This window comes from Panthera tigris, chromosome D4 (assembly GCF_018350195.1).
Source record: "Panthera tigris isolate Pti1 chromosome D4, P.tigris_Pti1_mat1.1, whole genome shotgun sequence".
Classification (NCBI taxonomy): domain Eukaryota; kingdom Metazoa; phylum Chordata; class Mammalia; order Carnivora; family Felidae; genus Panthera; species Panthera tigris.
The window spans coordinates 28,963,582-28,988,368 of NC_056672.1; the positions used below are offsets into that span (position 1 = coordinate 28,963,582).

The following is a 24,787-nucleotide window of genomic DNA, read 5'->3' on the forward strand; positions in this document are numbered from 1 at the left end:
CTTGCTGTGTGGTTATGATGAAGAGCAGGTACTTGGAGCCGAGCGTAAGCTGTTCCCCTGGTTGTGTTTGCTCCAGCAGGGGGCCTCTGCTCCTCATTTCACCAGAGTATCTTGCCGTCCTAAGTTTTCCCTTTTTACTTCTCAGATCATGAGGATGGAATAAGTTTCCTAAAGGAATGAGCAGACAGGGTGCGGTGTTTCTGAATTATAACTCAGGCGGTCATTTTGTGCATGATGTGCGCCCTCCCGCAGCACGTTTGAGGAAACTTGGCTCAGATGTGCCACAGCTTCTCAGTCGTGTTCAGTTAGGACAGGAAAGGAGCCATGTGTGAAGGAAATGAAAACTAAATCTAACAGCCATGGTTTGAAAAGCAAAACTGGATGCTTGTGGAAAGCAATATGATGTGGTTCATAATATCTTCTAGCTTATTGTGAAGAATGCAGTGTGAATCCTAAGGTGAATTCCAGGAGTTTTTATATATAAAATAGTAAATAGTTATTGTAGTAAGTCATCTGAAGAAAAAAACAAGCACACAATCAAAACGAGAAAAGCTCTTTTATGTAAAACCCTTAAAATACAAGTAAGTCTGGTTTGTGTCTGGTTGAAATAACTGAACATTTAAAAACCGTCCGGTCCAGCGTGGCAGCCTTCAGGCACATGTGGCTCTTGAGTAATGGATACATGGCTGTCGTGAACTGAGACGTGCTGAGAGCGTGAGATGCACCCTGGATGTTGAAGACGTAGTGTGTAAAAAAGCAAATTATCTTATTAATAATTTCTTATTGTTTTATACAATGTCAAAATGATATTTTGGTACGTTGGGTTAAATAAAATATTATTAAAACTAATTACAGTCATTAAAATGGAGTAAATTGAGAAAAGCCCACTCATTATTAGATTAAAAGGTAAGATGGACATTGTTATGCATTTTAAAGCCCCATAAATTCGGGAATTAATGGAAAACTCCAGAGAAGACCCATGTAGCTTTTTACCCACCTGAGCACAGATCACACGTGCAGTGGTTGCTGTTTATTTCAACTCTTATATTTTTGTTTATGGGAGTTTCCAAATGCCAGCATGTTATTTTTAATTAGTATTTAAAAAACGTTTTTATTTATAGGCATGAGGTTATGTTTTAATCAGAGCTGAATGCTGCTGAAATGCCAGGCCCCTGTGACCGGCAGCGGCCAAGGCGAGGGCAGGCGGATCACAGCAGGCGCCGGGCACCTGTCACTCTCTGCCCAGAAGCCAGGAGGTGGGATACCCTGTTTTCCCCCTTCCTTTTGGCATAAAACACATCGTGTTCTTCACTTACAGCTCAACGAAGTTGTTACCTGTAACCTCTTAAACCTATGAGAAGTAGGACAGGTTTAATTTGGTTACTTACAATATCTCACAAAACTTATAAACCAGGATACCTGAAGCCAGGGCAGGCTTTCCAGCTTGGGTCTCTGTTGGCGAGAGCCTGGGGCCTGAGGCCTGCTTTAGTCCGTTTGTATAACTAGTACCGTCCCTGTTGCTCTTTGCAGATACTTAGCTCTGCCAGGCACTAGGGTAACAGCAGTGGTCATGAGCAGCGAGGGTCACCGTTAGGAAGTTTATAGTCTTCTGGAAAGACAGCTCATAAGTAAATGAATAAGACCATTTCAGGTCAGAACTATGCAAGAGATACACAGGATGAAGCCGGGCTAGGTGTCTCTAGATAGAGTACTCCAGAAAGGCCACGCAGAGAAATTGACATTTGAGCCAGGACCTAAGGACAAGAAGGAACTGGCCATATCAAGCCCAAGGGCCAGGGGTGATTTCTATACAGGGGTGACCACAAGTACAAAGGTGTGAACTCGGCATGTGCTAGGATAGGGGTCAGCAAACTTTTTCTGTAAAGTAGATATTCAATATTTCAGGCCATACGCTTTCTCTTGCAGCTGTTCAACTTTGCTGTTGTAGTCCAAAAGCTGCCGTAGATGGCATGTAAGCAAACATGTGCTGTGCACGGGTAAAACTTTTTGTGGACCCTGAAGCTTGAATTTCATATAATTATCACATGTCCCAAGATACTCTTTTTGTTGTTGTTCTTTTAAAAAGCCATTTAAAAGCATACACACCGCTCCTAGCTGCAGGCTGATCTGGCCTGCCTTATCCGGAGTTTGTTGACCCCTGTGCTAGGGCCTGCAGGGCTGAGGTCAGGGGTGGGCAGGGGCCAGATCAAGGAGGGCCTTGGGGCCGTGGTGCGCGGTTGGGATTTTTTTCTAACAATGTGCCCTCACCTTGCCCCCTCCCCAGGTTCTCTGAGGTCCTGGCATGTAGTTGGTTATGCTGACAGCTTGTCTCACTGTGAAGTTTCCTTGAAATGTCACTCAGAACCAGAAAAGCAACAGGATTTTGGCCAACCAGGGTGTTTTCTAGAAACTTCATTAGTTAAGTGTGATTTCTTGTGACATTGATTAGCAGGAATTTAGTTGAATAACCATCTGCCTTTATTTTAAATGACAGAACATTTCATGGGAGAAAGAATTGTTATTTGGTTGGAAGGGCTTGAGGATTCTGACTTTATTCTCAGTGTTTCTCCTTGACCTAGATAAATAAGGATAGTCCTCTTTGGTTATTATCGGGGCTTTTAAACATGTAGTAAATAGCAGTCAGTGGAAAGCTGGCGGAACTTGAGTGTGGCAGGCTGTGTGTGGAGCACACCTGTGGGAAAGGGTTCTGGATGGGCTTCCCCGGGAGCAGTGTAGGCTAAAGCCCCGTGATCCTTGTTCAGGGTGCTGTGACCTTGGGATCAAGACTTGAGCCCCAGGAACGGCTGGGCTCTATGGCCCACAGCAGGGAGTGTCATCCCCCATGTTTCCAAGGTGTCTCCCCTTATTCTTGAACAGGACTTTTTCCTGAAAGCGTATGTGTAAAGTCGTCTTGGACAGGGGGGCCCACTTCCCTGGGCTTTGCTGCTACAGTGTTTCCACAGCTTGCGGCGGTGGGGTCTTCAGCTGTTCATGCCCCTGATCACTGCAGCCCTCCTTTTTTGGCAGAAGAGCACGTCCTTGATGCATCCCACCAGAAGATTCTCACCTATTTAAGGCACCTGTCTTGCCACGAATGGGGCCCCTCTGTTCAGTAGCTGCTTCAGCTTCTTCGCTGTCACCCTCCTTGGCCCCTCCCTCCTTCCTTCCCTGTGTGTGGACAGCCTAGTGCAGGCCCACGAGGAAGTCTGTGTCTCATTGTTCTCTCCAGGTAGCTCAGTGTCGGTGCCTGTTGTGCAGCTTCTGTGTGTCAGCTGTGGTAGAACGTCTGCTCTGTGTGTCAGGGTTTCCGAGCATGGTGCCGTCTGCTCACCAGGGTGTTGCGTGTCAGATTGGTGGGTGTCGGCCTTCTGACTTCCCTGTGCCCGTGTCACCTGTGGCGTGAATACACGGGTCTGCTCCAGCCTTACAAGAAGAGCGCCGGAGCACAAATGCGATTGGAAGCTGGGCAGTCCTGGTGTCCTCCTAGGTCACTTTGTGTCTTGCCTGCCCACTCTCGTTGCCATCATCTGAAACGGGCACTGGTGGTGGGGGAATGTTTGCCTTCCTTAGCCTGGAAAGTATCGTTGAGTACAAGGGTCACCCATCTTTTACATCCTTAGCTACCGAAACTACTAACCTTATTGTGGGGCTGCTTTAACCAAGATGGAAAATGAGCTGAGGGAAAATTTAGTTCACAGAAATATGATGTCTACACTTTTTGACCGTATTGGCCCAAATAAAGAGCTATAGAAGTTTACAAATACAAGTTTTAACTGATTCTTGAAACAAAAGATCTTTTCTAAGTTCCTTTCTAAGTGAGGACTTTCCTGCCCTCTTCAGCAGGTCTCTCAAAAGTGTAAAAATAGCTGCTGTGGTAGTGAGGTGAGGGTCCACGCAAGGTGGCTCTGGGACCTTTCTCCCCAAGAGCCCCACAACTGACCTGGAAGTTAACTTCTTTCTAAACAAGTGTTTTGGTTTTTTTAAAAAAAATTTTTATTGTTTATTTATTTTTGAGAGAGACAGAGACAGAATGTAAGTGGGTTAGGGGCAGAGACAGAGGGAGGCACAGAATCTGAAGCAGGCTCCAGGCTCTGAGCTGTCAGCACAGAGCCTGACGCGGGGCTCGAACCCACGAGCTATGAGGTCATGACCTGAGCCGAAGTTGGACACCCAACCGACTGAGCCACCCAGGCGCCACAAAGTTAACTTCTTCCTACAGACTACAGCCAAGCACTTCAAAATTAGGGGCACACCTCCGATGAACTTTCAGGAAATTCAGAATCAGCAACTCAGTATCTTATGTGTCTTAGGTAAGAGTGGGGGACGTTAGAAAGGTCTCCAAGGTGTCATGCCCTGTCCTGGTGCTTCAGTTGGTAGATTGAGCCAGAAAATTAATTCTTGGGAGAGGCCATGACCAGCATCAGCTCCCCCCATCATTGCGTTTGGGGAAGTACTGAAGGCTGAAAGGAGAGGTCTCCTGGGTTAAGTTGGAATGGGACAGCTGGGCGCCAGCCCTCAGTCTCCCTGGATGTGCTCCCATGACTGGCCACACGAAGGGAAGGATGGCGCCTGTTCCTGACCTCAGGAGCCACTCTCCATGCCATGATCTCCTCTTAACACCCCCGCAGAGCATCTGGTACTGGCCAAGACACTGACTTAGGAACGAGCTACACTCAAGTGCCAGGCCCCCAAGAGGCTGCTGACCACAGCCAAGTCGTCCCCCTGCTGGGTCCCGTCTTCGTGTCCGCACAGTTGTTGCGGGGACCAGACTTCAGGTGTTCCAGCTTGAATGACCACAGCCAACTGGCAAAAAGAGTTTCACAAAACCGGTTTTACTCTTACATTGTCTATTATAATTTCCTATTTTGCTTTCTTTTAAAACGTGCATTGTGATGCAGTAAACTTAGTTTATGACCCACCAAATGGGTGCCAGCCACAGTTTGAAAAATGCTGGATGAGATGATGTCGGGGTCCTCACCAGCTCCCCTGCTTCCGCCCTGCGGACTGTGGACGACGATCCTGTGCCTCCACCTTCTCAGGATTAAAGTAGAGCCATGAACCCCTTCTTCATGGGACCATCAGCAACATGCTGTGAGAAAACGTCTGTGAGCATCCATGGCTTTAACGTAATGTGTGTTCATGTAAGACTCACAGTCTCTCATTTGTTGTGAAATGGTCAAGTTATGTTATTTAGCTTGGACAACCTTTGTATTCTCTCCTTCCTTTAATCTGTCAGGGAGAAAGAGAGAAAAGAAACATAGGCTACCTAACTGCTGGGAGCCCCTAAGCATCTGGTCACAGAATTCTTGATCTGGGGGTGTGGTGGGCTTGTGGGGTACGATGCCGGGGAGAACTGGCTCTGAATCACAGTTTGCCAACCTTCTGGACTGTGGTGGGGTGGCCTGGGCATTGCAGGAACTTTAGCATCCTTGGCCTTCACGTGCTACCAGGAGTGCTGCCCACCCACCCCTGATCTGGCAGTCAGAAATGTCTCCAGACATACCCAAGTGTCTTCTGGGGGGCAGAGTCACCCCATTTAAGAACCCCATCTCTATAGCCCCAACTGATTCACAAAAGGCATTTTTTTCCTCTCATCTAATAAAGCGTCTGATGAGTGGTTACAACACAACACGGAGGAGTTAGAAAGATCGTTAACAACATGTAAGGGCCATCCTGAGTCATCGTACTCATGAGGCTCCAAACAGTGTAACCTTGGGAGAGGTGAAAACAAAATCTCTTACAGGGAAGAAAAAGAAGGAACTTATGACTAAAGTGGTAATAGCAAATAAAGCCGAGGAAACAGATTAGCAAAGAAGGGCAAACCTGTTTTACCACTAGTGTGCAGAAAAAGCCCTGCCAGCATCCGTGGGCTCTGCTCCGAAAAGGACACGTTCAAGGTTGATTGCAAATGGGAAAACATCCAACCTTGCACGCCTTTCCCACACCGCTGCCTTTCCTCTCTTTCCCGCTGAAGAGCCCTTGAACCCTCTCCCACGGTGGGCTTTGCCTATGCAGGGAGGGCATGTATTTGCATACATCGTTACTAAGAGAATTTTTCGTTTGCTTGAACAGAAAACAGGACAGGCTCTCTTTGAAGTCCAGAGGTAGACAGGATAATTCCAGGAATGCAAGGGTCTGACAGCTCTGGTGCCCATTTCTGATTTTGTTTGGGCCCAAAACATAGTTTCTGTGAATTGAGAGAATTTCATGGTTCGGAGACCTTGACATGTTATAAAAGGGCAGAGAATAAAAGTTTAGTGTAAGGTGTTATATCTCTCAATTCTGAAATTGATCCATAGTTGTGACTCTGCCCATTCCTTTTAATGCTAACATTCCTTCCATTCAAAGTTACCATCTTCTGCAGGGTGTTCCTGTCTGTTCCCTGTCGTGCAGAGCTCCCAGTACCCCTTTCCTAGGCTGCTTGCTTTCCCACAGTATTCCAGCTACAAAACAAATAAAGCACTCCTATTTTGTTTTCCACACAAAACAGTTTAGAGGAGAGATTAGATGTGATCACTTAGGTCTTGTTGCCGCTTCAGGCTGCTCTGTCAGTTGCATTTGTTAAAATGCAGTCCACTGAACTCCATGCCTCCTTCTGCTCTGGCTCCACGCACAATCTAAGCAGCACGAAGGCAGATGCTGTGGCCTTGCTGACATCTGGCCCCGTAGTCCTGGTGCCGTGTGAGAGCTGCATGGTGCAGGGACACTGGGCAGGACCAGTGCCGGGGCTCAGCATGCCCCACCCCCCCTGCAGTGACACCCTTCCTTCCCTCCCTCCCTCCCAGAGGCTGCTCTGCTGTACACGTACCCCAGGACGTCTCCAGGTCCTCAGCCAGCATTGTCAAGAGGCACCATCCTGGCCCAGAGACCCACGAGGCAGTTTCGGGATTAAACGTGAAAGAGAGACCATTATGGAGAGTGAGAATGGTGTGGTAATAATTAGTGAGATGGTTTACCAGGGTAAGATATGGGGCGGGAGCTTCCAGAAAGGCAGGTTGGCATCTGCCATATCCAGCATTGGGCTTTTTGTCATAGTTTTTTTTGCAGGGACAAGGGGTCTGGCTTGGTGGCCCCTTTGATGTGGTTAAGCTCAGGTTGCAAATCAAGAGGTCAACTGCTAATGAACCCAAACTTTAGGATGTGAGCTATAAATAGTGTGAAATAATACCCACTTTTCAAAAAGCCAAGACTGTGCTTGTGGGGGACGCTCAGCTGCCCCTTTGACACAGCATCATATTTCCTTTTCTAGTTTTCAGAGCTGGGTGGGGTACAAGTTGAAAAAAGAGATCAAGGTAATTTTCTTTAGTTGCTTTAGATATATACCTGTCTTTAAACTTTGGGCCTTTTATGATGTGGGAAAGAACAGAGCTCTTATATAATTCTTTAGTTATGTTTTTTTCTTTGTTGTATTTGGTTTATGAAACAATGTTTTAGAATATTTCCTTCCAAGTCAGGAAGATCTCTCTAGGTCTTTCTTGGAGTTTTCTTGATTATTCAGTTCAGTGCCTCTAGAATTTTCCTGGGGAAATCTTGCAATGACTAGTTTCCCCTGCTATAGTGTGATAAAGGAACTTTTCAAAAAGTGATCTACAGTGACAGAGTTGAAAGACTTTTATTTTTTAGATGAATATTCCTCTTTGTTTCTGAAGGCAGGGATTGTGTTTTATTTACCTTGAATTGTTACAGTATGTTGGGGCTGCTGAAATATGTGTTAAATGATGAAGATAAAGGAAAAAGTGAGCCACTTAATGGCATAGTCTCAGTTTTTCTTCTAAGGACCATTTAAATAAACACTTAACATCAGTTCATACTATTTATAATTTATCTGTAAATACAACAAAAAGGAAAGGAACATTTAATAGAGGGGTGGTTAGCCATAGGCTCAGCCAGACTTGATTAGAAAAGTTCCTGGTCTCTTCCTGTTCTTTGTTTTTGGCCATTTGGTGCTCAGCAGCAGGTCTTGTGGTATGGAAACTTTAAGGAGCATCATCTAATCTTGCTATGTCCCTCTCCACCCCCAATCTGTACAGATTTTCTCAGCAAGTTGCAGAGATTAACACATTTTCTGGGGTTACAGATAACATTGCCCTAAAGCTCTTTTGGTAGAGCCCAAAACCCAGCTACAGCTCATGTCGATTTTGTCTTTAAAGGGCTCATGAGTGAAATCACTGGGGGGTTTTGTTCGTTCTTCTGGGCTCTTTATACCTCCAGTAGTTTACATATTTTTGTATTTCTGTGCTGAAATCCACACCAAAAAAGCACTGTATTGTCTGTGAACACTGCCCTTTTTTCCCCCCCACAACTATAAAATGAGCCATGTTCACACATAAAGTGTCCCATAAGTGCCCTAAAATAGAGGACTCACTTTTGCCACTTTCCAGATCGCTTTTCTTCCCTCCAGTGCCTTGCCTGGACACTTTCCTTGCTCTCTAGTTCCATGGCACATCAGGAGTTGAGGTTGGGTTAGTAGCCTTTGAGCTGTCAGTACCTATGCACCACACACAGAACACAGCCTCTCTCAGGGGTGTGCAGGGAGCCTTCCCCAGGACAGCTGCTGCAGGCAGGGGGCGGTGTTCTGTGGACCTCACACAGTTTCCTGGCAGCGTGTGCATCTCACGTGCGAATGTTTGTGCCCGTACCTGATGGCAAAGAGAAGATGATATTGGATTTAAATTGTTTAAAAATTTAAGAGTCCTCATTTATATGCAAATGATGGCATGTGTTTTGTGTGTGTGTGTGTGTGTGTGTGTGTGTGAGAGAGAGAGAGAGAGAGAGAGAAATTTAAAGATCAGCTAAACCTTATGGGGTGGCATTGTAACTGGTTCTTCTAAGCTACTTTGTCTGCATGTTGCTGCACTGCAGCCTTGAACCACGTGGACCCATGTTCGGTAGACCAACCGTCTCGCCCCTCTGTAGGGAGAAGCAGCCCACCGTGCTGAGCACAGGCGGAGCCTGCCATCCGGGAAGCAGTAGGCCAGAGCCGGCCCTGCCCCAGCCCTGCTGTCAGGACACCAGGTAGTTCCCTCAAGAAGAGATCCTGGGGGCACCTGGGTGGCTCAGTCAGTTGAGCTTCTGACTTCGGCTCAGGTCATGATCTCACAGTTGGTGGGTTCGAGCCCCACATCAGGCTCTGTGCTGACTGCTTGCTCAGAGCCTGGAGCCTTGCTCTGGATTCTGTGTCTTCTTCTCTCTCTGCCCCTCCCCCATTCACGCTTTGTCTCACTCTGTTTCTCAAAAACAAATAAATGTAAAAAAAATTTTTTTTAAAAAGAAGAGACCCCATAGTAGTGCCCTTTGCTGAAACAGCCTTCCCCAGTTGGGCTCTTGAGTTGTTTTTAATAACAGCTCTGAGAAATAATATAATTTATAATACATAAATATAAAATATTTATCATTTATATATTATTTATGTGTATGTTTATTATTTATATGTTATATAAATAATATAATAATTTACTCATTAAAGCAAATAGTATATCCACAGGAGAAGCAAGAAGGGTTAGAACTTGCCCGAGAGAACTCTGAATAGGGCTGCCTCCTTTATAATCCTTGATGTCTGTCATACATTTATCCTCCCTGTCACTCTCTGTGGACGTGTCCAGTGTGGGGGTCCCCACAACCGTCTGAAGGATCTCTGTTTTGCAAGTTGCCTCAGCATGAGTTGTATTTGGCTGTAACCAGTTATGACCGGTTTTACATAACCAGAGCGTGACGGATGGTTGGTAGGCGTGACGGATGGTTGGTAGGAGCCCCGAGAAATTGCTGAGAGCCTCTGAGGCCTCCCATGTTGCCTTTACCCTGGGCAGAGGGATCTGCCCACCTGGCTTCGTGACGTCAAGTGCAGAAACTTTTCATTCCTTTTTGTTTCAAAAAATTGGGTAAAGACTTCAAGAGAAAAGGAGAAGTGCTAGGGGTCTTGATGTGAGGGCCACACGGCTGAAGGATCTTCCATGTTTCCTCGTGAGGGAGAGCGGACGAGGTGTGTCCGGCCCCAAACAGAACGCTGGTCGAAGATGCCGTCTGTCCCGGAGTCGCTGCAGAGGCTTTCCTGCCGTTGCGCTGCTGGGCAGGCCTCCGTCACCAGCCGTGAAGCCACTTTAAAGCAAAGTTAAATCTAATTTCAGGCACAAATGGAAAAAGCAGTTTCATTTATTGCTGTGTTAGACTTATTAACTCCCAAAAGCCATGGGCCTTGGTCTTTCTGTTTACAGGTATAAAATGGAACTCTAAATGAGGTTTAATGGGCTTCCCAGATCATGTTCCCCAGACAGACTTTTTCCCCTTTAACAGTCAATTTTGAAATCAAAAGGACTGAGAAGAAAGGGGAGTACTTCCTGTCATAAATAGGATGGGTGGTATTCTTCACAGCGTTTTACAGCTTCCAACTGCGCCTTATAATTCCAAAGTCGCTGGGAAGCATTTGAGTCTTTAATAGTGATTCATTCATTCAGAACCGTTTATCAAGCGTGTACTGTGTGCCAGGCACTGAGATGAGGCCTTCAGGTCATCTTTAGATGACCTGAAGGCACCCAGGCCCCTGCTGTCACTGAGCTTGTACACTGCACAGGCAAACAAGGAGACGCAACCTGTTCCATGAGGCACAACACCGAGTGGCCAGTGGTGGTGGAGTGCTGATGAACTTGGGCCACAGAGGCAAGGTCAGGGATGCACATGTACAAGATCCAAAGAGCAAACAGGTGTGCTGGGAAGAGTGGGACCACAGCAGGGCCGTCTAGTGTCACAGCAGAAGTCCTTGTCCCCTCCCCTCCTGTGTGCTGGCCCCTCACAGCCTGCTTGTTAAAAAGCCATAGTCTCTTAACATACTTTGGGACTTTCTGGGACACACTGAGACTTTACATTAGCAGGGGAGCATTCCCTGCCGTTGTTTTTAAGTGATGGTGTGCGGGCTGCACTCAGCGAGCAAACCCAACAGCGGCAGGTAGGGAAAAGGAGAAATGCAGAATACTATATCCATGTTGAATGCTGCTGTTAAGATCAGAAATGAATTTGGCTGAATGGCTAGAATTTCATGTTCATTGGGTTCTCCATTTGTGCAAACTTAATGTGTTTATAATTTTTAAACATTTAAAGATAAAGCAAGGGAAGCAGCTTCCTACAGGAGCCATAGGTGCCTGCTCAGGCTTGGATGTTGACGTGCATCAAACCAAACCCTGGCTCCCAAACCACAGCAACAGAAGCAACATGGTTGACTCTCTCTCTCACCTTGACTGATGTATGGTGTTGGTGACACAGTGGCTATCAGAGCCAAGTCTAAGGGTATTAGCCAAGTTACTGGAACTAATCTCTTACATATACAGCAGTCTCTGCTCATTCTGTGTGATTCCATTTATTTTTCAGGCACAGTAACTCCTCTGTGAGACTCTGTTTTTCAAACTCTGCCTGCAAGGCCCCACAGAGTTTACTGTTTAATTTAAAGGTGTTTCCTACCTGACACAGAGGTTCAGACTGCTTGAAGAACCACTTAAATTCTTTTCTCAAACTGGTCTTTAGGAGGTTCCAGAGTACACCTTTTTTTTTTTTTTTTTTTTGAGAGAGAGGGAGAGAGAAGAACATGCACGTGCAAGAGGCGCAGAGAGGGCAGAGAGCGAGAATCGCAAGCAGGCTCCTACTGTCAGCACAGAGCCCGACACAGGGCTCAATCCCAAGAACCGTGAGATCATGAGCTGAGCTGAAATCAAGTCAGACACTCAACTGAGTCACCCAGGTGCCCCAGAGTACACTTTTAATAAAAGTTAGAAAAACTACGTTTAAGAAAAGTTTAAAAATCACTTCAGAAAATTAGTCTGTTAGATAGTAAGCAGGCTGTCAGGGAGCATTCCCATAGAAGAGTTTTTTGTTCTTTGAAATTAGCTTCATGGAAAACACTCACATTGAAGTAAGAAAAGAAAGAAAATTAGGTAAAAGCTGTAAAAGAGCCTTGGGAATTGTGAAGCGTTAGCAAGCATGGGATCTGGGGTGTGTGGTGATTCACAGAGGGGAGCCCCGGCAGTGTGGGGAGATGAGCGAGCTGGTTGAGGGGGTCACTCTTCCTAAAGACCTCATTTCCTCAGTGTCCGGTCACTCACCCATGCGTGATGCCTAACCATCCATGTTTGTGCTGGGCCCACCGGCTCAAGAGATGCTCTATTTCAGAAGGAGTTTAACTCAGGCAAAATGGGACTCAGAAGCCCCACATTCAGGAACATCCTAGATTTCCGGGCAGGACCGGGCTGAAGCAGGCCTGACCCAGCTCACGAGGACCTCCCAGCTCTGTGTTCTGTGACATGGTGCAGGTAGATTTGGAGGTTGAACATTTTACCAGCACACTCAGACCTTTCCTCACTCCAGGGGCCTGGGGTTTGGGCTTCCTTCCGTCCTAGAGCAGGTGACCAGTCTGTAGCATGTAGCCATGCCAACTCAGCCCACTCTGTTTTTGTAAATAAAGCTTTATCTGAAGATAGCAGATCTCACACCATGTATTTATATACTGTCCAGGCTGCTTTGGCAGTACAATGGCAGATGGGCTTTGAAAAGCCAAGAAACACTCACCCTCTGGCCCTTGACAGGAAAAATTTGCCAACTCTTGTTCAGAGTTCAATACAAAACTGGTTCTGGATGCATGAAAATTGTCAGGTTGAAAAGAGATTGGGGTTGTGGGGGGTGGGCTTCTTCTCCAGCAATCTCTCTTTGCTGTTTCCAGGAGAGAATAATTACATGAGAGGGAGCACCAGCACGTCCTAACAAAGGTCATGGTCATATCACAGGGAGGCCCCACTGGGTCATGGGACTTGTCCCCTTGAGTCTGAGACATGGATTGGGAATACAAATGACCCTGTGAGGCAGGTGCCAATTTTTGGGCACTGCTGGAAATCAGGGGAGCAGGCCAGAAGCAGTTCAGCTTGGCCAAGCCCTTTGGGTAGTAATAACTTTCTTGAAATGGCAGAAATGCCAGGGGGCTGGGGCACAGCTGAGGGTTTTGTTTTCACAGGTGGTTTGGGAAACTCCCAGGTGCCTGGCCCTTGGGTGTACTTCCGGCAGGACTGAAGAGCCAGCTTCCCTGGGCCTCTCGGCCGCTCCCTGGTGGTGCCCCTGCTGCTTCTCCCAGGGGGAGTCTCAGACTCCTGAATCCCCTCCCCAGCCCACCCGAGAGAGCCCAGCCCTCTCACACACCTGCCTTCCCTCACACACCATCCAGGCTGCCCTCTCTACCTTCAGCACAGGTGCCTTGCTCTGTCATTTCACCAGGTAACAAACACTTCCTTGGAAATGATACTCCCAAGATTTCATAATTTCAATAAATAACAGAACTTCTGAAGTAGAAAAAGCCAGACACTGGCACTCCAGCTAAAGTGACAGTATATGGGACTCTTCGCTACTCACAGTGGGTGACCTCATTTTCACAATAGCTCAGAGGGGACGCACACTTACAACCCACCCACCCCCACCCCCCACCCCGGGGAGCAGGGCCAAGCTGATGGAGCTGCTCAGTGGCAGACCTGGGTCTCCAGCCTGGGGCCTCAGGCTCTGTGACTCAGGGCCCAGTGGGTCATGAAATCAATTGAGTACCAACTAGCATAAAGAAGAACAAAATAACCTGAGTAGGGGAAAGGATTAAGAAAAGAACCATGTTTCTGTCTATGTGCATGTATATCCACATGTATACACATCACATGCAGGGGACTGTTTGGACACCCAGGCCGCATGTCTACCACGTCCCCCAAGGCTCAGGCCTGTTGCCACAGACACAGCCCATCCTCTTGGAGAAGTCCCTGCTGAGGTTCAGGGATCCACCATCCTGGAGCAGTTATGTGGATTATTGGAGGGTTTTCATTCTCTGTCACCAAAAGTGGGTCTGATGAATCTGCTTCTGCACACCTACCCTTCATTGTCCACCCCCCCCCCCAAATCCCAATTCTAAAACCTGCCCATCTGGACCCAACCCCAAAGGACCAGTCACGTTGTTTTGGCACTCTGGGGAGAGCAATGATGTCTGTGCACTCATCATTGTTCGTGGGGGCTTTGGAAACCTGGAAACTTCTGGAATCCATTTCCATTGGTGCAGATTAGCATGTGTTTTAAAACCCACCTGTGCACTGAAGCATCCACATCATTTTTCTGTTCAGAGTGTCCTTTGAGCAGAACTCTAGAAAGCAGATTTTCAGACTAATTTTTATCGGACCAAAGTATTTGTGGGCACACAACCGTATATGCATGTCTGTCTACCACAACTTCATTGCGACATCTCGGGAAGAACCAGGAACCTAAGTTCTCTTTTTCCATATCCTCCGTCAGTCCCGTGCCACATGCTCTGCTAAGTGCTCCGTGTGTGTGCTGGGAACCCCCTGTGTGGCTGTTGTGGGCACTTGTCCTGCTTGTCCCGGGCAGGGGACAAGCAGTGCCTGCTTGTCCCGGCACTGGTAGGGGAGGTGGGCCAGGACCCATCCTGAACACGCAACGGTGGGGAGGTAGACACGTCCTTGGAAACAAGGCCTCCGGTACCCTCCCACACACACTAGGTCCCAGGCAGCCGGAGAGAGGGCACGGGCACTCAAGGTCCCTGGGACTCCCCTCTTTGCTGCCGTGGGCAGCTCTGTCCCTTTTTCTCATTCTCTTCAGGTTCTTGGCCTTTCCTTCCCTCCCCACGTGGTCCTCACCCCTACTTCTCCATCCGGCCTGATCACATTGACCAGTGTTCGGGGCTAACCTGTTGGCTGACTCCGGGTTTTCAGGTGCTTCCTATAGGGCAGGACTGGGAGTGATGTGAATTTGAGTCTAGTTCAAAAGGTCATTAAAAGTTTTCATCTCTATCAGCATACCTGCGGTGTAATAAAACGTGACTCTTTGAAGTGTAATCTGGTCAGTGTTGGCGTGTGTGTGCACCTGCAACACTGGAACTAAATGAGCAGAGTCGAGAAGCCACAGGTGCTGTGGGAGGGCTGCTGGGCCCGCACTGTCATGTACATGCACGATGTTTATTTTTCATCTCATGGAGGAAGTTAAAAGTCCAGGTGACCACTACCCCCATTAATTAATTAATTAGAAATAAGAGCAAATGTACAGGATGGACAGCTCTCTCCTCAGAGACCTGTTTGAAATTCTCTGGCTCTGGCTCCGCAGCATGGAGAACCTCACTTTCCCCATTTCCAGAGGGGGCAGGAACTTAGTACGAGTATGTGACAGCCTCTGTCAAGGACTGTTCAAGTTTCTCAGTGATCTGGAGAAGGACTATTCTGGCAGTGCCCACTATGGAAATAATTGCTAGGAAAAATTAAGACAGGTGTGACTTTGCTGCCAGCTTTTCAGCAAGACCCCATTACGTGTGGTGGCAAGTGGCCATGCAAATTGGGTCCTCAAGTTTAGGGGATAAAAAGTGAGGGTTTTCTTTGTCAGCGAAATACGAAGAGAGGTAAAAACCCTGTGCGCAAGCAAGAAATGTGTCAGGCCCTTAGCCTCACACAGCATGTCTGTGATGTCTTTTAAACATCCTGTCACTGAAATATTGAGATGCACTGAGTTCTTTTGTAAAGAAAAGGCTTGTTGTTTTTTCTGCTCTTAGAGGGGAGGGGAGGGGAGCCTGGGCTGTGCTTCCTGGATGCCATGTTGGCCCTCAGGGGTCAGAAGACTAGATCGCTTATTAATCGTGACAATAAACCCTTTTTAACAGTAAGAGAAGTGGCAATACTGACTTCATGTTGGTGTGAAGGAGCCTTCACTTGGGGCTCCTGGACCTTCACCCGGTGTGGTGGGACCACCCCACCTTCCGCCAGCCTGGCGGGTCTTACTTTGCCAGGAAATAGGCCCTTGTTTAGGCCTTGTTATCTCTGTGTAGATTGGGAGAGGAGAGCACGGGAAGGGGAAATGAGAGGCTGAACCCTCCATTTCAAAATCAGGTCTAAAAAATATAGCCTCCCCAGGTGTTAGAGTGCAGAGAGGTATGGTGTGGGCACGTCACACACACCTAGGCGGTCAGGTCAGAGCACTTGGAAAGCCGACGGAGCTCTCCATCACCCCACCAAAAGCTGGTGCAAGCCTTCCAGTGTGCAGGTGTGAGAGGGGATTGCTCTTCCCCAGGGGGCATCCCACCAGGCCACACCGACTTGCCGGTCCTTCTCCTGACCTTGGGGAGCTGGCCCCCACTTTCACCAAGCTCTCAAGATATGGCCAGTGGTATCTGAGGTGTTTAGGTTACCGTGATAGGGAGAAAACGGGGGGGGGGGGGGAGGGGGTGGCGTCTAAGGGTGCTGGTCAGGTGCTCTCCAGGGCTCAGCCTGTGGTACTCGAACCAGAGTGTGGGAGCAGGGGTCTGGTGGTTCTGGTGGCTTCTGATTACTGTAATGGGACAAGCTGGCTTCTTGGAGCTCTGTTCAGTTGTCTTTTTTGTGAGACCGTTTTAGGGGGTGCCCTTCATGGTCTGTTCATTTCTATTGGCTGTATAGGAAAGAACATTCTGTGGAAGATGGAAAGATTGCCAAGACCAGTGCAGTCCAACCTCTTCCCATTTCTTGTGATGCTCTGAGGCCATTAGCTCATTTCCATGCGCCTCTGAAATTCCTTCGTAGATGTAAATTCACTGGCATCCTGTCCTTAGAAGTTCAAAGGGCTCGGCTGCCCACAAGCAAAAAGCAGCACCACCAGATCCCCCGAGTTAACACCCAGTCTCAGAGAGGACTGTAGCCCAGGGGAAGGATTCTTCCCAGAAGATTTGTTTCTTCATACTTACTTGTTTGTGTGCAAATCTATTTATAGTAGATTAAAGGAGAGATCCGGCCAACAGTGGGTAATGATATAATTTACAGGGGCCCCAGTCAGAATGTTGAAATTGCTTACATTATCCCATTGCCACAAATGGATTACTATGCAGGGTCTCCCTTTTTCAAAGACAATGAAAACAAAGAGGGGAGGAAGGAAGTTAGGTGCTTGTAATCACTTCCATGTATGGCTGATGTTGAGCCAGGAATGGAATAGAAAGTGGTGAACTCCTCACTAGGGATAATTGAGAGGGCTTTGAGGCATTGGCCTGCAACTAGATTCTGAAAACCAAATTCGGGTAGACTCTCCAGCTAAAGAATGTGCCAGCAGTGCCAAGAGCTGGCTGGGGCTCTGCCTGCATCAGCAGAGCTAGCTAGTGCTGGGACTAGACCCCCATATTGTCTGTAGGGGCTGGAGCTCCTGGCAAGTGCATTCTGGTAAACCTTTAGTCAAGTGGATCTGGACTGAACGGCGCCCACATTTAGCTCGTTCATTGGCGGCAGGCTGCACAGACCTGCAGCACAGTGCCCTGCTCTCCTTCCTGTCCCCGGGCGCCCTCCCCAAATGCTGCAGAGGTGAGCTGTGCATCTTCTCGGGAATGTGGAGAGCAGTGTCTTCCTGAATTTACCTTGTTTATTGTTAACAGTCAGCAGCATTGAACCAGATTGGTTATTGCAGGAAATTAAGCAGTTGCAGTTTTAAAGGGAACCTTCACTAGTGGCACGCTGGAGGACAGAGCAGTCACCTGGCTGGGATGTGCACTTCATTTCCCCCTTATGTTTTGCATTTATCTGTTTTGTCTTGCAGAATTGCACTTAAAAACATCAAAACACCTAACTAAAACGTGTATTTTGCTATCCTAAAATTGACAGCCTTCCAGTGAGGGACATGGTTCCTTTCTTTGCAAAAGAAATTAAACTAAAATGAGATTTGGAACGAAGTATCATTAATATTCTTGAGAGTGTAACTTTTGCTAATACAAATTCTGTCATTAAGATAGGCTAAGGAAACCCACCAGCTTGTTGCTTACTGGATTTTCTCTCCTTCCTTAAGGTTCGCCATCGGTGGTGTGAACTCATCATAAAGCATAAATACACAAAAGCGTACAAAGATGTGGAGAGATTCCTCCAGGAGGATCAGGTAATTCTTTTAATTACCTGGGAATTCTTTTAATGCTGTCTCCTGACTGTCCAGTGCATTTACTAACACAGGGACCCAGGTCGTTAACATCTTTTTCATCACAAATACTTAAGCATTTTCCAAAGATTTTTAAGAAGTAGGTAGGAGCTTACCTAACACATTTTGGAGCTGATTCCCCATCTCCCCCCACTTTGTCCCTCTGAAGCATGAATTACACCTCTTAAAAGCTTTGGTGGTTTGACCCAGCTGTGGACCACTGTCATTACTAAATGACACACATGCAGACCTCACAGCATCCCCAAATCTCAGGTCAGGCCATGGCTTAGCTGTCACGGTGTGTGTTCGTGTCTTTAGCGGCTCTTATTTAAAGTATGCGTGGACATGAGACTAGTCAGGGAGAGCCGGCCTGGCTAGGACAGTCTGGTCTATACCTGTACCAGCCACACCCTGCCACACCTCGCCACACCTCACTGTTCACCAGGGGAAGGCAGTCACCTTCCAAGGAGCCTGCAGGAAACATGTATGCGCATGAACGTGTTGGGGGGTGTCTGCCTTGCGTCCTCTGCACCACCCACGTCTGCCCGGCACGGCCGTGCATGGTGATGTGTGTTCTGTGGGTTCTGTCAGCTGCTGGAAGGCAGCCTGCAGCTGGTTGCTCTTAGCGTGACCATTGTGAGCGAGCTTTCCGCCGGGTACTGTGGGCTGAGAGAATGGAGCCATGCTTCAGTGGGGGTGGGGCAAACAAAGGGACTTTTGATAGGGCCTGAGTATGGGGGGCAGCCGGCAAGTAAGGGCTCGTTCTTCCCACAAAGAAAAGTACATGACTTTGTACCAGGAGAAATGTCACATTTGCACAGTTGGAGCAGAGGTGTTTGGAAACACAGACAACAAAGACAAAATATAAGAGCAACTTAAGGTCTGTTCTGAAAACCAGAAGTAACTCCTTTTTAGAGCCAAGACCGTTGCCAAATAAGGATGACCATAACTCAGCTTTTTAAGGAAAGGATTTTTGAGCCCCATACTACCAAATTTTTATCTTGTTCTAAAAGGATCTTTTGAGATCCTCCCTCTAATTTGCTCCAACAGACTGTAACCCGTGGCATAAGTAAGCTTGGAATCAGAGAAAAGGCAGAACCAAAGGGTTCTTTTGGTCTTCCAGAACCTAACTGGCTGTTTGTAAAACTGTAGGAAAAATGCAGATGTGCATGTCTGTGGACCATTGTCAGTACCAAATGACTCACAGCATCCCCAAGTCTTGGGTCAGGCCGTGGCTTAGCTGTCACAGTATGTGTCCGTGTCTTCAGTGGCTCTAATTTAAAGTATGTGTGGAGAACATTGTTTTGGGAACTGAAGAGGCGGTGTTTGCTGCCACGGCAGGGATGGTTGAGGGGCTCTGTCGGGCTGGGCTGACGCAGCGGACATATTTCCCTGGGTGGGGTGACGTTCTCCCTGCCGTGATGCCATGTGACGTGCTGGTCTTCATTCCCCAGCCGCGCCTCAGGGCGTACTTCCCTGAGAGAGGTCCTGCAACCCTGTGACACGCACACCACGCCTCGGAGGCCACTTTCAGCCACGCACGTTTCCGTGGTGGGCATTGTGGGGACCTCCCTGACTCTCCCTGGTGATACCGACACAGTCATCCCTGGAGAAATGCTCGTGCGTCACTCTGTCACCGATTAGATTGTCACCACAGTCCTGTTGATGGAATTGATTGTTAAGAATTCCAGGGGGCTTCAGTGTGAACAAGAAAGTGAAGGGATCGAAAACTGTTGGCTTCAGGAGGACAGCCACTCGGCCGTCTTCTCTAGGGTCTTTGTAGTTTCCACACGGGCAAGTGTGTGTTCCAGCAGCGCAGACCGTGTGCATGTGGACGTGTCATTTCTTTCCCTTCCGTGCTCTGTGCCCCACAGGCCATGGGCATCTACCTCTACGGGGAGCTGATGGTGAGCGAGGACTCCCGGCAGCAGCAGGTCGCCCGCCGCTGCTTCGAGCTGACCAAGGAGCAGATGGACAGATCCTCAGCCCAGGTGGTGGCCGAGATGTTATTCTGAAGAGGTGATTCTCTCTCTTCCCTTTCTCCACTGTTCGGTTCTAACCAGAGATTCCTCGTAGGAGCCACGTGAGTCGATAAGGAGGCGCTGAGCCACGGTCCTCCACTCCTCAGTGGCTGGTGGCCTGGGAGTGCAGGCAGAACTCACGCTAGGCTGCCCAGGTTGGCCCCAGGAGCAGAGGCTGCCCACCCCGGCGGAATCACTTCCCTGGGCACTGCTTTGGCCACTTTAGGTTTTGTTACTTGTAGGGACAAAAACGCAGGAGAGCATTTGGAATAGGTTTGGACGGTGGAAGCACTGATCCAGTCTTCTGGTGAGGGCTCACACGGGAGCACGTTGCTGGGTTACCCCGAACCTTGAGCTCCGTGCAGGCGTCTGGGTCCATCCCCAGCCCACCATCTGTATGAGAACATGAGGGGTCTGACCAACTTGAGGGCGTCCTGCCAAGGTGTGCCATGTGCTCCTCGACCCCGCTGTGCCTGGTTTATTTCTCACCTCATGTTGGAGTGGAATCTCCTCCTGGTCTACGCTGCAGTGCAAGTCCTAAGTTATTTAAGCTGCTTCCTGTTAATTGTCTTGGAATTGACCTATTAGATGTACATTCTAGGAGTGTTTAACTGTGGGTTTCTGCATTTCACAAGTCACGTAGCAGGGGTATGTGCAGCTTTGTTAAGTACAGTTGTGGGGCTGTGGGTGTATTGTCATTTGTTACCTTCTCAGTGTTTCTTCACAGTTTCACATGATGTAATGGGGCCCGTCTAATTCTGTCTTTTTTTAAACTTCACATCAGATCTCAAGCATTTTTCATGTTCTACAGCTTATCGACAGGTAGAATTCTTAATGGTTATGTAATATTTTATGTTGGTATTCGTAACCCAGTGTCAGATTTTGTTTGCTTCTGATGTTTTGCTGTATATTAAGACCATTTCTAACTTGTGTTAGTGTCTTAGTTATTTGAAAGAACTCTGATATGAAGGGGAGAAAAGGGATTTTTAAAGTAGGATCCTCTTTTTCCATAAGAGTGCAGGAACCACATTTCCCAGGAAACAGAGTAGTGGAAATGATTGCCATGGCTGTGCGTCCTGTATAGCTGGACCCAGACCCTTTCCTTGGTGGCTTCGGGTCCTTCAGGGCCGGGCCAGTTGAGAGGGACCGGTTCCCTTGCGGTGGGCCCCCTGTAGTAAGAGTATAGATCATATTTCTCTTTAGATTTTCGGTTTCATGGAGAGCTTGGGGTTCTTGAAGACTGAAACACAGTGGGGCGGGCTGTTCGGCCCACTGTCCCCTGTTCCAGCTTGTGGAGAACCACAGCGGGCACCATGGCTCTGCGTTCCTCCTCGTGAGTTTTCGCGGAGGTGGTCACGAGTCGGCTCCTTCCTGGGAACTTCCCGTTCCTGCCCCTTGTGGGTGAACGTGGGGGCCCCGTGCGTGCCCCGCCCCTCGGCCGGCCCTCAGCGACGACGGCACCGGCCGGCCCCGAGGGTGCAGACGGCAAACCGCGCAGGGGCAGCCGCTCGTTGCCTTTTTAAGTTTGTGCTCCAAGGCTGCACAGAGCCCTTTCGATTTAAGACACTGGGCCTCTGGGACGCCAGGTAAACGCGCAACAAGGCGAAGTCAAGGCCACGCGGGAGCGGGCGGAGCGGTGTCGGCGCCTGGTGCGTGAGGAAGCCAGCGCGTGCGGTGCGGGCGGTGAGCAGGCGCGGCGCTGCTCCGAGTGCTCTGGCTGCTTGGGTTCCTGGCATGCTGATTTGTGACTTCAGATTAAAATCACATTGCCAGGGATTACCACGCAACCACGACCTTGGCTGCTCCTCCGGAAGCCATAGTTCTCTCTCTGTGCAGTTCGGAGAACACGCTCATCTCGTAGCTCTTCTCCAGAAACGGAAGAAGCCGACGGCTGTGGAAGATGCTCGCCGGGCCCCCCCAGTGTGCCCAGCCGACGACCTCTCTGACGAGGTGCAGAGCTTAGCTGATTGGTGAACAGTGACTGGTTTCCGCTTTGTTCACAGTGGCTAAGTTCTGCACCTGAAGAGAAGGTGAGATGGGGACAGTTAAGTTGGAGCTGCTGGGGCAGAGGCCGCCGCCGGGTGGTCCGCTCAGGCACCGGGCGCCGCTCCGGACGAGGCGACACCCGCGTGGCTCCGAGGATGCAGTTTCTCCTGTCGTGAATGCATGAGTGTACCGAAAGTCTGTGGGACTATCAGTCCACTGATTAGACACCTGTCTGAACGGTCAAATGTATTGAAAGCTGCAAAAATTCTTCTTACATACAAACTAAAGCTAAGTGCGCCGGCAAAAAGTCCAGTCAAAACTGTCAGCAGTTGGTTGCATGTGAGTAGGGCCGTTGCTTTCAGAGGAGACCCCTGGTTGCGGTCTCCCCCTCCTCCCGAGCATGGTAACCTCTCTTTTGTGTTCGCAGCCCCGCAGGCCGGCGCAGGAGCTCCCAGCTGAGGCACTGCTTCCGGGCTGTCGATTGGACCCGCCCTCCGGTGCCTACTGAGCTGATATCAGTTCTCATTTTACACACTGGCTCAGTTCAGCAGGAACAGGAGTCGAGCCCTAGAGCAAAAAGCCTTCCTGTGTGTAAGTGCCCGGAGGCTCCGGAGCTGGGACTGCGCTCACCGAAGACCGCGCGCCTGGACCCCCGGCAGCGGCGGCGCCCGTCTGTATGTGGCCCTGGGGTGTGGATGTTGGTGGCATCGTAGTGATACGTTGACACGCAGGGGACGAGGGGACGGGCTTCCACTCCTAAAGGCAGAACGCGGTTAGCGCTTCACGGGACCCAGGCCGCGCTGCCTCCTTGTGCGCTCGCTGGGTTCAGGCTGCGGAAGCAGGTGCAAGGAATGGGGCCCGGGTTACGGTCGCTGGCTTTCACAGCCGTGTGTGAGCAGTGCGGCTGTGGACCCCACTGTGGGGTCGTGAGGTGCGGCGGGTTTCATCCCATCCTCTCAGTCTTGTCTCCAAAGTGGAGAGCGAAGGCACGCAGCGGTACTGGTTTACAAGAATTCTTCCGTTGTTACCAGGCTGTAAATTTTATTGCTGTTTCCTTTGCAGGAAAGATCACAGCGAGATTCTTTTTCATGCATCTACTCCTAGCCCTGGTGGGACCGGGATCGCATTGACCCTGGACATCAAAGGAAGGGTATTGGGGCTGCTAAAGCCATCAGCGTCCAGGCCTTGGTGCTTCTCTTTCCAGAGGCTGCTGTCCCTGGAGTTCACGGACCGCGTGGTGCCTTTGTCCCCCGCCCTGAACTTGCCACCCCAAGACACGCAATCTGAATTGGATCTCTTCTGTGAGGTCAAGGCAGTTCTTTCACACAAACGATGAAAGCTGTCTGAGAAAAAATCAGAAAAACTGCTGAACTTGTTGCATGGATCCTCTCAGCATATGGCTGCACTGGATGTTTTTTAGAATTCCAGGAAGTCAGAGATTCTGTATACTGGGATCAGTGAACACCATTTGGTATTCTTCTCTGGGTCATTTCAGAAAGATCCTACAGGATTGTCTTGATTGCTAGGTCTTGTTCTTTAGCTATTTCTGAAAGGGCAGGGTAAGAATCCAAGATGTGTTCATAATAAAACATGATTGCTGTTTTTGTATTCCTGCGTGCTTCTGAATTTCATACTTTTTATTATTTTTTAATACTGTTTAAAAAGAAAAATGACGTTACCCCAGGGGTATTCTCTGCAACCTGATACCGTCCCTCCTGTCCACCGGTTGGTCTGTCACCCTCCCAGGTGGCCATGGGAGCGTGAAGGGTATGCTCCTGCTCTGATGGCGCACACGTGCGCACACGCACACGGAAACCAAGCTTCCAGGCGCTGTTCTGGAGGGAGGGTGGTGTGAAACCGCGGGAAGCCCTAGTGGTTGGTACCATCCCGAGATTGTGCCAGAGCCCGAGCTGGACGAGAGCAGCCTCAAGGGCGGCTCCAGGCTGTGTTCACCCGGCTCTGCATCGGGCTTGTGGGAGGAAGTGTGGTTTTAACACATTCTTTCATTAAAAGCTCTTGGTCTCCAGAATTCTTTTAACGGTGACTGTTACTCTAGAAGGTTTCCTGGGGGTTTGCTCTTCTCTGTTACATGAGTTGCATATGATTGTATGTGCTTTGTTAGCCATAGTGGTACAAGATTCAAATTTTGGGGGCCCCCTGGGTGGCTCACTCGATTGAGCACCTGGCTCTTGAGTTCAGCTCAGGATCCCGGGGCCATAGGATCGAGCCCCTTGTCGGGCTCCACGCTGAGTGTGGAGCCTGCTTAAGATTCTCTCTCTCTCTTTCTCTCCCTCTCTCTCTCCCCCCCGCTTGTGTGTTCTCTCCCTCAAAAAAGATTTTTATTTGTGAATTTGAATAAATGCAAGAACGCTGCTTCCTGGGAAGCGTTGGGATAAACGACACTGTCTCCCTCTGGTCTGTGTGAGTGTTCGGCCGTCTCGGGTGGAGCGGGAAGGGACGCAGAGGCACCGACAGCGCTTGCCCACCTGGCTGTGTGCACACAGCCACTCACTACCTCCTCGTGGGCTGTGGGCAACCAGCCGGCCCAGTGCTTAGCCTCTTCTTGTGAAAGCCTCCTTTGTCCTTAGAAACCACTGAGGCAGAGCTGAGCTACCGCACGCACGGGATTTTGCACCAGACAGCTAATTGCCTTGCTCCCGTGATCCCAAGTCCTCTGGGGTCATCTGAACTGACGCCCCCGGTCACGGCTTCGGCTGAGTCCCGTGGGTTGTTTGCCTTCTCGGCTTGCAGACGCGGGCATCCTTACCTGTGTCGGGTGTGGTCCCCACAGGGACCACAGGGAAGGTGAGGGAGGAAGAGTGAGTGGGCCTCCACGGAGACCTCCTGTTGGTGTT

At 49.1% G+C, this 24,787-nt stretch overlaps 1 protein-coding gene across 6 annotated transcripts in view; it reads left to right on the forward strand.

Annotated features, from left to right (window-relative positions):
* AOPEP (aminopeptidase O (putative)) overlaps nt 1–23,540 on the forward strand; it is a 340,077-nt gene extending 316,537 nt beyond the window's left edge. For 2 of the 6 annotated variants that reach the window (XM_042963287.1, XM_042963290.1), the window contains 3 exons: nt 17,803–17,889; nt 19,800–19,944; nt 22,995–23,540. In XM_042963287.1, coding sequence (XP_042819221.1) covers nt 17,803–17,889; nt 19,800–19,940 — 228 coding nt within the window. In that variant the 3' untranslated portion in view covers nt 19,941–19,944; nt 22,995–23,540. Of the gene's footprint in view, nt 1–6,785; nt 8,996–17,802; nt 17,890–19,799; nt 19,945–22,359; nt 22,607–22,994 lie in introns of those variants that run through there. The other 4 variants (XM_042963285.1, XM_042963289.1, XR_006210295.1 and 1 more) reach the window with 3 other exon arrangements.
* The last annotated feature ends 1,247 nt before the right edge of the window (nt 23,541–24,787 follow it).